Genomic DNA, 15,673 nt, shown 5'->3' on the forward strand with positions numbered 1-15,673 from the left:
CCTCTACCCCCATCATCCTCTCGCCGTTTTACATTTCACTTCTTTTCCTTTTCATCTAGTTACAGGAACTGCACACACACAGACACACACACAAAAGTACAAAAAAAGTACAAGTCCAGACTTACCGGAGCACAGGAGGCAGGTGAGGATGAGCGGGTTCATATCCTAGGGAGAGTGTTTTGTGTTTGACAGCCCTGCACAAATGTGTTCGTCCGTGTGTGAGTGTGTGTGTCTGTTTGTCCCCTGCTGAAAGAGATTGTGCTTTGCTCTCTTTACCTTCAGTGGGTGCAGCTTTTATGCACCAACGCCTGCCTCTCAACTCCAAGGAGAAGGAAGGGTGTGTGTGTGTGTGTGTGTGTGTGTGTGTGTGTGTGTGTGTGTGTGTGTGTGTGTGTGTGTGTTTGTGTGTGTGTGTGTGTGGGTGTGTGTGTGTGTGTGTGGGTGTGTGTGTGTGGGTGTGCGAGAGAGAGAGAGAGAGAGAGAGAGCAGACCCAATGTGTGTGTGAATAAGCAAGAGAGTTAAAAGTAAAAAAAAAAGAGGTGTGTGTGTGTGTGCGTGTGGTAATTAATCTGCCCTGGGCAACACATTTTGCACCACATGTTCTCGCACATTACTTCAGTCTGAGTGAGGTCGAGACACACACACACACACACACACTCACACACACACACACCTTTTTTTTTTTAACTTTTAAATCTCTTGCTTATTCACACACACATTGGGTCTGCTCTCTCTCTCTCTCTCTCTCTCGCGCACACACACACACACACACACACACACACACACACACACACACACACAGCAGTTTGATGTATTCTGACTCGTTTCTCGTCACCATTAAAACACACACAAACATTGTTCCTGCTTGTTTAATTGTTATGGCTTCCTCTCTTCTCCCTCTATTGTCACGAATGTACCATAATTACAGCTTCAACCCATTGTGACACACACACATTCACACACACACACACACACACACACACACACACACACACACACACACACACACACACACACACACACACACACACACTTCTATCTTTGTGAGGACACTTAACATAAAGTATTCCGTAGCCCTGTATCCTGACCCTAAAAAAAGAACTTAATGCATAACCCCAACACTAAACCTGATGATAAACCAAATTTCTCTGTATAGTACAAATACACACATGTATAATACAAGTACAATCCATATAGTAGACACATATACACACACACACACACACACTTGTATTGTTCTACCTATTATCCATACCTCAGCTCCCCACTCACATTTTTCTAATCTTGATGAGCACCCTCAGTGCTTCACAGTATATTTTTTACCATTCACTCGTTCACAGACACATTCATAAATCTATGTGCAGCACTTTTTGTGTAACTGCTCACTCACACACAGCCGTCAATTTGAGGTTCAGTATCTCAGTATGTGGATTGTGGACTAGGGAGACAAGGATCGAACTGCCGACCTTCTCGACCCGCTCTACCTCCTGAGCCCCAGCCGCCCCCCCCAAAAAACCAAGTCACAAACATTTGTACTTCTATCTTTGTGTTGTCCCTGCGTGCCTGTGACCCTCGAAGCAGCCATTCAGAGGGCGGCATTTTAACCCCAACCTAACATGACCTTAACCCACATCCTGATCCTTAAGCAGGCCTTGATGGTTGGTTTGTCAGAAAGTGAGGATCAAACTAAATGTACTCACAATGTACAATCAAAAAAGTACACACACACAAACACACATAAAATTTCCTACGTATTCATCTTCTTTTTAAAACTGGAATTATGGAAGTCATCGTCTTCATTCTAGAGACATTTGGCAATTGGTTATTCCCAAAGTCTGGACTGAGTAGGAAAGAAAGTTTTCAAGTTTCTTAAATTTCAATAGGACTAACCTGGTTAAAAAAAGGCAAATAATAGTAATAATCAAAGGTTTTATAAGACAATTATATGTTTGTATGATTGATGATTGGTATCATTTACAGTTGATGGGAAATGGTGAGAATGAGCTAGAAATAGTTGCATGAACAAAGTCGGCTCCATAATCTTCTTTTATGCTGAGATAAGTCGATTTACACAATCAGTGTCGTGTACTTAATGGTTAACAGCAGAATAGCTTCTGTTTTTAAGCATATGTTGTTTAAGTAATCTATTTTTGATGTAATCGCTGGTTCAAACACACCCAATCTGTTATTTTAACCTTACGTGTACGTTTTGTATTGTTCCACAAGTTGTCTTGTCGTGTGTGTGGTTTGACATAGTGTTACTATTTTAAGGAGCCGCACTGTAATCAAGAGGAGACCTGACGACTTGGGTGGGGATGCTGCACAGAAGGGCGTGTTGACTCTGTTGTTTTGTCTGCAGGCTGAGGTTGTCCCGGTGTGCGTGCTCCGCTGGAATCCAACAGTAGCCCTCTAGGAATGCTGGGAAGCCTCTCCATCTCATTCCTCTGGCCCAACAACGACCAGCAGCTCCTGACACATTTTGTTTATAGCAGCCGTGGAATCGCGCTTGTTTGGATTATCTGTAATGGCATTGAGGATACGTGGTATGCATGTGCGGAAAGTCTGACACACGCTCACAGCAGCCACCCACTGTGAACACGCCGGATGGAGGGTGAAAAACTGTGACACACAAATACAGACGGATCTACTCGGATACAAATTTAAATGATGCCTTTTAGACAGAAACTTGCAAATGCAGAATAATTCCTAAAATTGAGTCTAAACACCCACCAGCGGCTCTGTGAGGTTCTAGAGGAAAAGTCAAAAGTTCATTACTATTTGGGCAGCGGTGGCTCTGGAGGTAATGGTCTTCGGGTCGGCGGTTCGATCCCAGTTTCCCCCATTTCGCATGCATAAGTGTCCTTTGGAAAGATACTGTACCCCAAATAGCCGCTGCCAGCTGTGCTGACAGTGTGTGACCGATGTGTAATGGAGAAAGTGCAGCACATATATGCACTGTATAAATGTGATGTGAATGGGTGAATGGCGAAAAATGTAACTGTATAAAACGCTTTGGGTGGAAATCAAGACTAGAGACTAAAGCTTTATATAAATACAGACCATATAATATTTAATATATATCCTGATGGGTTTGTCAGTTTTTATTCTGGAGTTCATGGGAAATCATCCAAGTTATCAAAATATTTAATAACATTTTAATAGAGGAGTATTGTAGGAAAGTCTGTATGGTTCATCCTCTGGGCACCATGCATGTCTGTCAATTTCATGGTAATCCATCGGGTCGTTGTGAGCCGTGCCGCTAGCGTGGAAAACACAAACAACACAGAAACTGAACCAGCCTCGAGCAGCAAAACAAATGTGCTCATCATGGCACACATGGACATTTTGTTTTGTTTGAGGACACGCAAGGATGTGGCTTAGTCGAGCTTCCACCACCATACTCACTGCATGAGCAAACTTCTTACTACTTACTTAATTATGCAATATGAGTTAGTTACCTGTAATGAGGACACCGGAGATTACAGCGACATTTCCTGGGATATTTTTATCCACAGGTTTTAAATTTAGAACAACAAAAGGCACGGCGTGGGCGTGTTTGTGCGTCTTTGTGTGTGTGTAGGTTCAGCTTCTGCAGTTGTGTTCTTGTTTATGTGCGTTCACTGCTCTTCATTAGCATGCAAAAGACATAAGCATGATGCAGGCCGGTGAAGGAAACGGCTCATTGACCCTGGTTGAAGCACTAGTGATGGTGCAGAGACTATTATGATGTTACTGGTTAACTTGACACCGGATGCATTAAACAAACTTCAAATAACCATGAAACTTTAAATGTTGTTTTAATGTTTTAACTTTAACAATACTTTACTTTGTGTCTTTTACAAGCAGTGAATTAACATTCGATAAATGGTTATAACACAGTAACTTAGTTGAAAGTGGATACAAGTATTCATTAATGCATTGTCAGTCAAGTGCAGGTTATAGTAAAACACTGTATTAAAAAAACTGTATATTTTCCAATGAAAAGATGTTATTGTTGACATTTACTGTACATTAATAAACAGTTATTCAACCATTCATTAAATGTGGATATACACATATAGATATATATATATATATTTATGATAACTTATCAATGTTAAGTGGGGGGGAACTCAATCATATTGTAATAATTCAATTTCATAGTGACGTCATGATGATGTCAGGACATTTTTTCTGAATCTATAGAAGCTTTAAGTCATGTCTGTAGTCCTGTAGGATGCATAAATACCTGGAAAAATGCATTTTGAATGTTGTATGTTTACATGTTCTGATCAATATAAGCTTTAGATTGTCTTTGGATCACATTTTAGTTGACCTTCACCTTTGACCTTCGACCCAAACAAGTCAATCATCTGGAGATACCATCCCAAGTACTAATTCCACCAAGTTTGGCAAGGACACCCACACACACAGCTCGTGCGCCGGGTTACAAACTTTTAATTTTAAAATCCTTGCATCAATATTGTTTAACCCGAGGGATCAAGGTGTCTGCCGCACTATTTGTTTTGTCGTCTCCTCTCACCACTCTCGTGCGAAACAAGACAAACAGTAAGTGTCACCGTGAATCACTGATCCTCATAATGTTGTTGCATTTAGGGTCAGTAAATGTTACTCACATTAAAATGTTACTCACCAAACTCTACTGAGGACCCACTGTAGAGTCATCCTTCCATCACCCATCCATCCATTCATTCATTCATTCATTCAGACAAAATATCAGAAGTGTGCAGGTCTTCATGATTTTGAGTGTGTACATGAATGTATGTCTGTTTGCATAAAGTAAGGAGTTAAAAAGGAGTGTTTTTTTTCTTTTCAAAGTTGTTAATATTCTTATACATTCCATCACAGCACATCACAAGATCTTAGTTTTTTGTTATAATTTACAAGTATGAGCAGTAAATTTGAAATGCATTGGCTTTAATTCATATTTTATTCAACATGTTTTCCTGGTACACGTACAGCTGATACTGCAATTGCAAAAATGTCAAGGGAAAAGTTACCGTCATTGTTCAGTATTTGGTGATTATCTGTGTGGACCTTGGTTCTTCATGAGATATTTTCAAACTATTGATCACGTGGAAGAAAAATGTGAAAACTAAAGACTCTCGGCTGTAACCTTCACACAGTGACACCATGTGAAGACATTATTCATAAAAAACAAATATACATCATGTTTTCACTGTTGCAGCAGTAACAGAAAATATCCAGTGTCAATACTCTATTATAAATTATCAAAATGAGAAAACTTTTTTCCACGAAATAAAGATTAAAACAATAAATCTGTTACAGTCAATGGACAATTTCACGACAGTAATAATTACTATTAAAAATGTTTGTTACAGCTAAAAGTACAATACATAAAAGTTAAACCAAGTTATAAAAAAAAAGTGTAACTCTGTACTTTGGTATTTTAAATCAGTTTTTTTTTGCATCTGAAACACATATTTTCTGCCACCTGACTGAACCTCCAAAGTGAAAATCGATGAAATACGTAATATCTATGAGAAACATTTTCGAGAAAGAGTCTCTACTCTGAAGAAACTAAACCATGTTAATATGATTGTGATCAGTCCGAACAAGCTTTATTCAGAAATGTAAAATATGTAGCAAAACTTTTTTGGGGATGCCGGGAAGCTGAAAAGACACATGAGGAAATTTACCGCATGTTTTAGAGCCGCAGGATTAAATTTCGGGAAAAAATGGATCATGTCACAGGATCAGAAACATTCAACAATCAAAATTGGTCTCACTCTTATTCGTGACCCACCATTGTAATGGGTGGAAACTGTTTTTTTGTGTCTCACTATGCAGGTGCTGAAACATTAGAACCTGTGAAGCTGGAAACAACAATCGCTCAACACACAAAGCTGTTTCTGGTCTCACTGAGGTTTTAATCTCTCGATCTGCCTGCTTGATAAAATGATCCAAAGCCAAGTGACAATCCAGTAAAGCTGCATATCAGCTAACATCGGATTTTCACTTAGAAAATTGAAAAATATCCTGCTTGGCCTTTTCCGTGGAAAGAGACATAGAGTGTCTCTTGTGTGTGAGTCGCTCCAAACAGTCTGGATTCCTTTGTGATCCTCTGTTTTTGTTATACCTGCAAAAAAAAAACACACACAGCACATCATTTATTCTAGTTCAAAAGGCCCCAATCAACTCCTTATCTTTCATGAAATGAAAACCGTAACTTGATGGAGTTTAAGTTTCCAAAAATGTAGTTTTCAGATTCTAATCATTCTGTGGTTTGACGAGTTTCTGCATGAAAACAAAAACAGGATGTTGAGACAAACTTTACGTCACGGGGGGGGGGGGGGCAAAGTCTGAGTCACCATTAAAAATGTGACAGGAGACAAGGAATCAAAGAGGGAAAAAAGCTACAGGTCATTGGAAAAGGTCAGTAAAAAAAAAAAGGTAATTTCAGAAAAGGTAATCTGGAAGTTCAGCTTTCTCTCAGGTGTCCCAAAATTCATTGCAACATCCCAAAGATCCAGGTATTGATAACACAAGTCACATCGTTACCAGCGTTAACATTAATATCAATCGCAGACTGAAGCCTCACCATTTACAGCAGAAGTACAGAGCTCCGGTCAGACCTATAATCAGCAGACTGACACAGAAGACAGTCACAATTATCTGCTCTTCTCCCATTGGCTGGATGACAAGCTCCGGACTGGCACACCTGAGGCCGTGAAAACCCTTTTCACAACTGTAACACACAGAGTCACACATGATCACAACTGTAACACACAGAGTCACACATGATCACAACGGTAACACACAGAGTCACACATGATCACAACGGTAACACACAGAGTCACACATGATCACAACTGTAACACACAGAGTCACACATGATCACAACTGTAACACACAGAGTCACACATGATCAGTAAAAGTAACACGCACAAACAAACACACAAACACACACACACACGCACACACACACACACACACACACACACACACACACACACACACACACACAAACACAGTGTCTTCATGACTTCAGAGGACATTTCATTCACTTACAATGATAAAGACTCTAACCTTAACAATGGTAACTACTTGCCTAACCCTAACCTTAACCCCAACCCCAACCCTAATCTTAACCTGAACCTGAACCTGAACCTGAACCTGAACCTGAACCTAAACCTAACTTTAACCTTGACCCAAAACATGTCTCCACCTATAATTCAAGGATTTGCATTATGGGGACTTACTTTTTGTCCCCATAGGGAAGACAAGTCCCCATAATGTGAGTGTATAAACAGGTCCCCACAAAATGTGTAATACCTGGACCACACACACACACACACACACACACACACACACACACACACACACACACACACACACACACACACACACACACACACACACAGAGGGTCGTACTTGCAGTGGTGCTCATTGATGTCCACCAGGAACATGCACCGGCCTTTGTTCAGACAGTAGTGGTCAACACAGCGCTGTCGCAGCTCTGTGTTGACCACTTCACCACATGAGGGCGCTGTCCTCCCTGCCCTGCAAAGCCAACGACAGCAGCTGTTATAAACTTTTCAGACAACTTTGCATCATCCTCACTGGGTGTCACACGGTTGATCTTCTTGAAACAACTAATTATTAATTATACTATACATTTGTATTGTTCCAATTTTTTTTTTTTTGCAGGAATAAAAGCAGGATCTGAGACTTTAAAAATCAGTAACATCTTTTAAATCACTAAATCTTTATTCATGTTAAATTGGTGTCAGAGCTGCAACAATCAACTGATTAATCAGTTATTCAAACAACAGAAAATCAACTAATAAGTTCAATGTTTTTAACACAAAACTGCCAAACATTTCATGTTACACGTTCTCAGATATAAAAACTTCCGGGTCTTATACATCACAGCTCATTTATACTTGGATTATGATACTGAGTGCACATACTGCATATACATATGACATCAACTTGAGTCATAAAGAGCACAATAGCTCCAATGTTTCACGACACCCGGAGTGATTTATTTGCACTTGACAAAGAAAGTGATTTGTTATAAATGTCATCACAACAGTTGCTTGGGTGAATACCTGCAGATAGGGAAGTGCTGTCTGCAGTTTGCAGTCTGGATGAGACGCTCTTGGTAAGAACATGCGGCCAAAACAGCATGAACAGAGAACCTGTTGAACAGAGAATATTTGTCTTTGTAATTATATTATAATGTTAGCTTTGTGTGGACACTGAGTTTTACCAACCCTGTGTTGTTGAAATGTAGTACGTGGTGTCTACGTGTGGTGTGGCGCCCCTGTCTCAGTCTGTACCTATATACACTACCGTTCAAAAGTTTGGGGTCACCCAGACAATTTCGTGTTTTCCATGAAAACTCACACTTTTATTTATCAAATGAGTTGCAAAATGAATAGAAAATATAGTCAAGACATTGACAAGGTTAGAAATAATGATTTTTATTTGAAATATTAATTTTGTTCTTCAAACTTTGCTTTCGTCAAAGAATGCTCCATTTGCAGCAATTCCAGCATTGCAGACCTTTGGCATTCTAGCTGTTAATTTGTTGAGGTAATCTGTAGAAATTTCACCCCCCGCTTCCTGAAGCACCGCCCACAAGTTGGATTGGCTTGATGGGCACTTCTTGCATACCATACGGTCAAGCTGCTCCCACAACAGCTCAATGGGGTTGAGATCTGGTGACTGCGCTGGCCACTCCATTACAGACAGCATACCAGCTGCCTGCTTCTTCCCTAAATAGTTCTTGCATAATTTGGAGGTGTGCTTTGGGTCATTGTCCTGTTGTAGGAGGAAATTGGCTCCAATCAAGCGCTGTCCACAGGGTATGGCATTGCGTTGCAAAATGGAGTGATAGCCTTCCTTATTTAAAATCCCTTTTACCTTGTACAAATCTCCCACTTTACCAGCACCAAAGCAGCCCCAGACCATCACATTACCTCCACCATGCTTGACAGATGGCGTCAGGCACTCTTCCAGCATCTTTTCACCTGTTCTGCGTCTCACAAATGTTCTTCTGTGTGATCCAAACACCTCAAACTTTGATTCGTCTGTCCATAACACTTTTTTCCAATCTTCCTCTGTCCAATGTCTGTGTTCTTTTGCCCATATCAATCTTTTCTTTTTATTGGCCAGTCTCAGATATGGCTTTTTCTTTGCCACTCTGCCTAGAAGGCCAGCATCCCGGAGTCGCCTCTTCACTGTAGACGTTGACACTGGCGTTTTGCGGATACCATTTAAAGAAGCTGCCAGTTGAGGACCTGTGAGGCGTCTATTTCTCAAACTAGAGACTCTAATATACTTGTCTTCTTGCTGAGTTGTGCACCAGGGCCTCCCACTTCTCTTTCTACTCTGGTTAGAGCCCGTTTGTGCTGTTCTCTGAAGGGAGTAGTACACACCGTTGTAGGAAATTTTTTGTTTCTTCGCAATTTCTCGCATGGAATAGCCTTCATTTCTAAGAACAAGAATAGACTGGCGAGTTTCACATGAAAGTTCTCTTTTTCTGGCCATTTTGAGAGTATAATCGAACCCACAAATGTGATGCTCCAGATACTCAACTAGCTCAAAGGAAGGCCAGTTTTATAGCTTCTCTCACCAGCAAAACAGTTTTCAGCTGTGCTAACATAATTGCACAAGGGTTTTCAAGGGTTTTCTAATCATCCATTAGTCTTCTAAGGCGATTAGCAAACACAATGTACCATTAGAACACTGGAGTGATAGTTGCTGGAAATGGGCCTCTATGCACGTATGTAGATATTTCATTAAAAACCAGACGTTTCCACCTAGAATAGTCATTTACCACATTAACAATGTATAGAGTGTATTTCTGATTAATTTAATGTTATCTTCATTGAAAAAAACAGTGCTTTTCTTTGAAAAATAAGGAAATTTCTAAGTGACCCCAAACAGTAGTGTATGTATAATATATATAGGCTGTATTGATGAACTGTGATCAGTTTAAGAAAAGTAATTTTTCCTTGTAGTTTATTTTGGTTCATTTTAGGGGCCTGAACATTTTTTTTCCAAGGTTTCCCAAGAAAAGTCAAATTATGAAAAAACGTTCTGTCCTGAGTTTGACAAGCAAACAGACATGTTGTTTTTAACATGTTGAAAAAAAAACATGCTTTGAATATGCAATTAAAACATGATAAAACAGTTTTGTGTTTGTTGATTGTGTTTGGTCAAGAAAAGATGACTAATCTCCCATTTGCAGATTCCCTGCCAGTTTATATTTGGAGCTATCTCAACTGGGATGTGATGTGGTGTGGCCCATACGCATGTACGAGCCTGCACGACTGTATAACATGCAGCGTTTGCAGACGCCCACATTCCTGTAGGCAGGACACAAAAACACATGAATGTGGATGCAAGATGTATCTAGTTATGGCTGCTCATGAATGGGGTCATGCTCGAGGTGAAAGCCTGGCCTCTGGGTTTCTGTTCCTGTCCGTTGTTATGGCTGCAGAGATATTTTGTCCAGTGTTTTCAGAGAGAGGACGCCCGATGGTTGTTGGGTGTTTCTAACGGTGCACATGCGGAGAAAGTGGCAACAAAGCAACTTTATGATCTACTAATGATTCACTGATCTTTCAGCCCATTCACGTTAATGACCACTGACTCATTCTGATGAGACATGTTCTCGAAAGGTTAAGGTGCAGAAACAACAGACCGCCTGAATATGAGCCACGTGATCGAGAGCAGGAAAATGAGGTTATCAGTGTTAAGCTGTTGTCATGATGGGTAATATATTCATCACAAAAACTCAGGAATAAACCAGGAAGGAAACTGCAGCTGCATTAAATTAGTAGTATAAGTATAACTTTGTGGATTATACTTCTTTTACCTGAGTGGAAATTTTACATTTGGAACTTGTAATGGAGTACTTTTACTTTACTAACTACCTCCACTGTGGGCAACTGTAAGTTTATAATATAGGATAAAATATATATTGTTTCCTCCTTATGTTTGTTAAATTACTCTTATAGGAAGTAACCTGAACAGCAAATAAATAACAGCTTTATGTCCGTTCATATAATAAATTTTCCATTCAAGGTTAAATTGCCAGCATCTTCCAACCTCAGGCTCTGGGCGTCACCTCATTAACACAGGTATGTGCCCGAGTCCTTCATCTGACTCCAAAACTTCTACTTAGGTGGATTTGTGAAACTACTTGCTACTAACTGCAGAACCACACTGACGTAGAGGAGGAAAATCACAAAACCTGTGTAAAATACTCACAGAATAGAAATATTCAAATCTTAAGTCATCAAAGTATCAGCAGGAAAAATGTACAAGAGGAGTAAATGACTGATTCTGATCCAGTTCTGTGTTATACTGATGGATATTTAAACTACTGCAAAACTTGAATCCCTTATGTATGTTCATGCTTCCATTCCAGATTCCAGATTAAACGTAAAGGTTGAATTTCATTTCAGAGATATTTTCATCTGTCGCTGGCTTTTTGTGAGTTTTGAACATGAAAGTAATTAAGTACCTTTTTCTCAAATACTTGTACATTGTACATTTTACCGATAAAACTTCAGTTGTGTTTCCTGAGTATGTTTATTAATTGTGTATTTGTTACTTGAGTATTTTGTCACCTAAATGTAATGGAGTTAAATGCATTTGAGTAATAGTATAATGTTGTAGTACTCAGGCTCCTTTACTCAAGTACAAGTATAGTGTGACCATAAAGAGAAAGATGATTCGATAGAAGTAAAAAACTTTCAAAATATCACGTAGGAGTACTATCACTAAATGTACTTAAAGGGGTCTTGTGGAAAAAACTAAGTAATTTACCTAAAACCATGGACCCTGTGAGTAATTATACTAGATTAGATTAGATTGTTTCATTCTATTTAAAGATAGAACTTTAACTAGACCTATATAAATAATATAGAGTACTTTTAGGTACTTTATACAGGTTACAGTTGAGTAGTTTACTCTATAGCAGAATGTACTTGGTTACTTTTCAGTATTTCAGTGGCTTTAATATCTATTTAATTGACCAAGTCTAATCACAACAGAGTCAAACTAAACTTGTGACCATGTCTTCTCACAGTTAAACATTAAAAACACAACTTACCGATGAGAGGGAGCAGCACAGAGGTTTTACTGTTCCCCATGATTCTGAACACAGGTCTGTGACAGGAGGAGGCTCAGTGCTGCGTTCAGGTACACTGGGATCCAGTGTGGGTTAGAGACCCTTCAGACCATTGAGCAAATTCACCTTTAGGTAGAAGAGGCAGATACAAGCTGGCAGATGCAGAAAAAGAAAAAAACCCTGATGCGCTCCATCCTGCGGTCTGGGTGTGGTGACACACTCCTGCGGTTTGGACAATTTCAAACTTCAAAGACACAAATAAAAACACAAAACCTGCAGGCAGAACAAAAATTCAAGGAGGGGCCGTTTCTGTCTCCGTCATCACATCATCACCGATGGAAACACAGATTATTCCAGGGGTTATTTTTGTACTGGGGCAGATAAACACTGGTGGAGGAAGAATATGAACGAGAAGTAGCCTAGTTATTCCACATTATGAAAACCCTACATTACCAATCCTTCATTTATAAAAGCACAGAAGTATCAAAAGTATTTATTATACAGCAGAATGTCACATATCAGAATTTTACTCTCTTATAAATGTAGTGCAGTGAAAATTATTTAATTCCATCTGCAGTGGTGAAAACGAATGTAAAGTAGCTCGAAATAGAAAAACTCAAATAAAAATCTAAAACTATCTTTAGTAAGGTATTTAGTAAATGTACTCAACCATTTTCTGGCAATACAACCAGGTAAATGCTGAGCTAACCTAACTGTAATATTCCTATAATCTTCTATCAAGATTGTTTATAAGAAAAATGGTAAATGATAAAGGACTGTGTTTTAGTTTCCTCTGCATTGTTTTAAATGATCACTATTTAGACTTGTGCACTAAATATTTATATAAACACTTCATGATTAACAGAGAACACATTTGCCATTTGATTGCATGTTTATTTATTCAGTTCATGTTCACTGACATGCAACCTGTGTCACATCAGGGACATTAATATTAAATTTGACAAGTGATTTCCAACATAGAAACAATGTCTCCTGTCGCAAGGCTCCTGATTTGAGAACAATGATAAAAGAAACTTCATCAATAAGTTTCAGTTTGTGTTTATTCACCTTTTAACTATAGTCATTCAGGCAACATATAAATATTCTTTTCCGTAAATCTATGACAAACATTTAAATTAACAGTACGTTCAATAAGTTAAATTCTATAGTACAATAAATACACATCATTTCTCACTGTCTGTTTTTAAAGGACAATAAAATGAATAATATCTGACCCTGTTTGAAGAATAAAAAGGCTCAACCAGGTCTGACATCATTGAGTTTGACGTCATCTGGACGTCTTCACGTCAGAGGATCTGCTGGTTTGAGCGATCGTGTGAAAATAAATAGATCTTTTCTTTATGCTTGTCAATTAAAAGGGTTAAATAAAGTACAAAACGCTTTTAGACAATGGCTGTAGGAGTGATGAAGATGATGAGGAGGAGGAACATCGACATCACACTGACGTTTCAGAGGGTGCAGATTTTATAAGTTGGGCTGATTTCATACACCTGGAGAAAACAAACAAACATCTGTATTAGAACTTCAAGACGTCTTTGAAAAGTAACATACAACTGTTAATAAGTGTGAAAACACTGGAAATCAAAAAAAAAAAACAAACAGAGAGAAACTGAGTTTAAAGCATTGAGAGTAAATATTGAGAAATGTCCAAATTACAAAGTTGTCAGTTTCTCAAGGGTAATCAAATTAAAGACTTTATTTCAAGCATTTTGTGGTTTAATTCCTATATTATCACATTCCCCTGTTCCTAATAACATAAAGAAACAAACCCACCTCCTGTTGATAAAGCAGTAAATTACGATGGCCAGGATCAAGAAGAGCATGGCGACCCCGAAGGTGATGCCGATCAGCTGCTCCAACTCAGGCAGAGTGTGAGTGCTGTCACTGAAGAAGTGGCAGCGAGGGCCGCTGTACGAGGACGTGCAGCTGCAAACCAGACAGAGAGGTATGTGAGTGCATTCCACAGGTGAACACGAACCAACATGTGCCCGGCACTGTATTTTTCACTGACCACAACTAAAAACAGGATACACACTGCACCTCTACAACATAAATGCGTGTATATGTGTGTAATTGTTTTCATCTTACATGCAAAAAGGTTTGTCGCTGTCTTGGGGGTACATGCACTCGCCGCCGTTCTCACAGTATTTCTCATCCTTGCTGTCACATGATTTGAATGTTCGCAGAGCCTTCGGATGCTCCATGCTGCCTGCACACAGGAAGAGATGCATCACAATCAATCATCACATTGTAACACAACATTGTGGAGAGCCTGTTTGTGGCAATAGGCAATTAACTGATACAGGAAATGAATAATACAAATAACAATAATTATATTAATCGTTATTTTGTTGGTATATAGCACCTTTCATACATTGCAGCTCAATGTGCTTTGTAGAAATAAAATAAATAAAAAATGTCAAAGCATAAACTATACAAAAGCATAAATAGAGGTATATGAAACGATAAAACTTGAGAAGCAAGTAGGATAAAAGTATCAAAACTACAAAAGCTAATGATGAAACAATGGAAAAACAGCAATTTGAAAATAAAAAGTAAAATACAAAATATAACATGAAAATTTAAAATATACTTTTTAAGTGTTACAGATGAATATATTTTCACTGGTCTGTTGATTTTAATTTGACAGATGTCCAGGATTTAAAGGATTAATTATTTACAAAGTGATTTATCTTCACAATGATAAAAAAAACTCCAGTGAAGACACTCACTGGTGTTGAGCTGCGGGGTCGTATTTGAAAGAAGAGAAGCTGCTGTTGTCTGGAGGTTGTCGGTCAGAATCGCAGTTTGTCCTGTTGCGGTCAGGAGGAGCAGCACTGCCACCGCTGAGAGGACGACTGAGAGACGGGAGGCAAATGACAGAAAATAGGAAGTTTCATTATTAGATCTTATAAGAGTTTATTTTCCTCCCTTGTGCTGCAAAACTGTATATCTTCTCATCAAAATTCTTTTTATTTTTTTTTACCAAATTGTGGAGAATAATCTTTTAGAAACAAATCTCAGAAAAACTGCCCTCAATACGGTTTAATGTATGATCTTATTTCTACTTTTATAAGAACGGCTACATCACAAAAACACATTTCAATTGCTTTGCTAGAATCACAGAATATGAACAAAAAATGGTGCCGTCATTGACACTTACCTCTCTCCAGGTTGGTCTGTCTTTGTGTGAACATCTTCTGTTGGTGTGGTGTCTGATGACAGAGCGGTGTGATCCACAGCTGGTTTGTGCCGAGCTTATATACCGTGCTGCCAACCACCGAACCGATTCAAACAGCCAATCAACGAACCGAGGATTTCGTGAAAAATGAGAAGCATTTCCTTTCAAAAAAACATCTGAATCATTTCCTTTATTCCGAACGACTCCCAGCATGTAGGGACAGAGTCTGCGGGCTGACGGTGGTGGAGGTGGTGGTGGTGGGGGCATGTGATTACCCAGAGGCTTTTTGAGTGGAGTTTCTTCGTTGGAAGTTTCTGAACCCACGCAGCCCCCTGGCGGATTGAGTTTCAATAAAATG

General features: G+C 39.1%; 2 protein-coding genes across 2 annotated transcripts; both read right to left on the reverse strand.

Moving 5' to 3' along the window:
- Nucleotides 1-5,809: 5,809 nt before the first annotated feature.
- Nucleotides 5,810-12,348, reverse strand: LOC117768440 (proepiregulin-like). The gene is given in 6 exon segments (XM_034596781.1): nt 5,810-6,101; nt 6,564-6,710; nt 7,397-7,464; nt 7,467-7,525; nt 8,077-8,166; nt 12,096-12,348. Coding segments are annotated over 6 exon segments (528 nt in total). The 5' UTR covers nt 12,136-12,348; the 3' UTR covers nt 5,810-5,977.
- Nucleotides 12,349-12,990: 642 nt separating this feature from the next.
- epgn (epithelial mitogen homolog (mouse)) lies at nt 12,991-15,432 on the reverse strand. Its single transcript, XM_034596782.1, has 5 exons — nt 15,298-15,432; nt 14,867-14,992; nt 14,223-14,343; nt 13,908-14,060; nt 12,991-13,624 (listed from the first exon to the last, which is right to left on the reverse strand). Exons 1-5 carry the CDS (start codon nt 15,329-15,331, stop codon nt 13,570-13,572), a joined length of 489 nt encoding a protein of 162 aa, XP_034452673.1. The 5' UTR covers nt 15,332-15,432; the 3' UTR covers nt 12,991-13,569.
- Nucleotides 15,433-15,673: the final 241 nt, after the last annotated feature.

This window comes from Hippoglossus hippoglossus, chromosome 9 (assembly GCF_009819705.1).
Source record: "Hippoglossus hippoglossus isolate fHipHip1 chromosome 9, fHipHip1.pri, whole genome shotgun sequence".
NCBI classification, from domain to species: domain Eukaryota; kingdom Metazoa; phylum Chordata; class Actinopteri; order Pleuronectiformes; family Pleuronectidae; genus Hippoglossus; species Hippoglossus hippoglossus.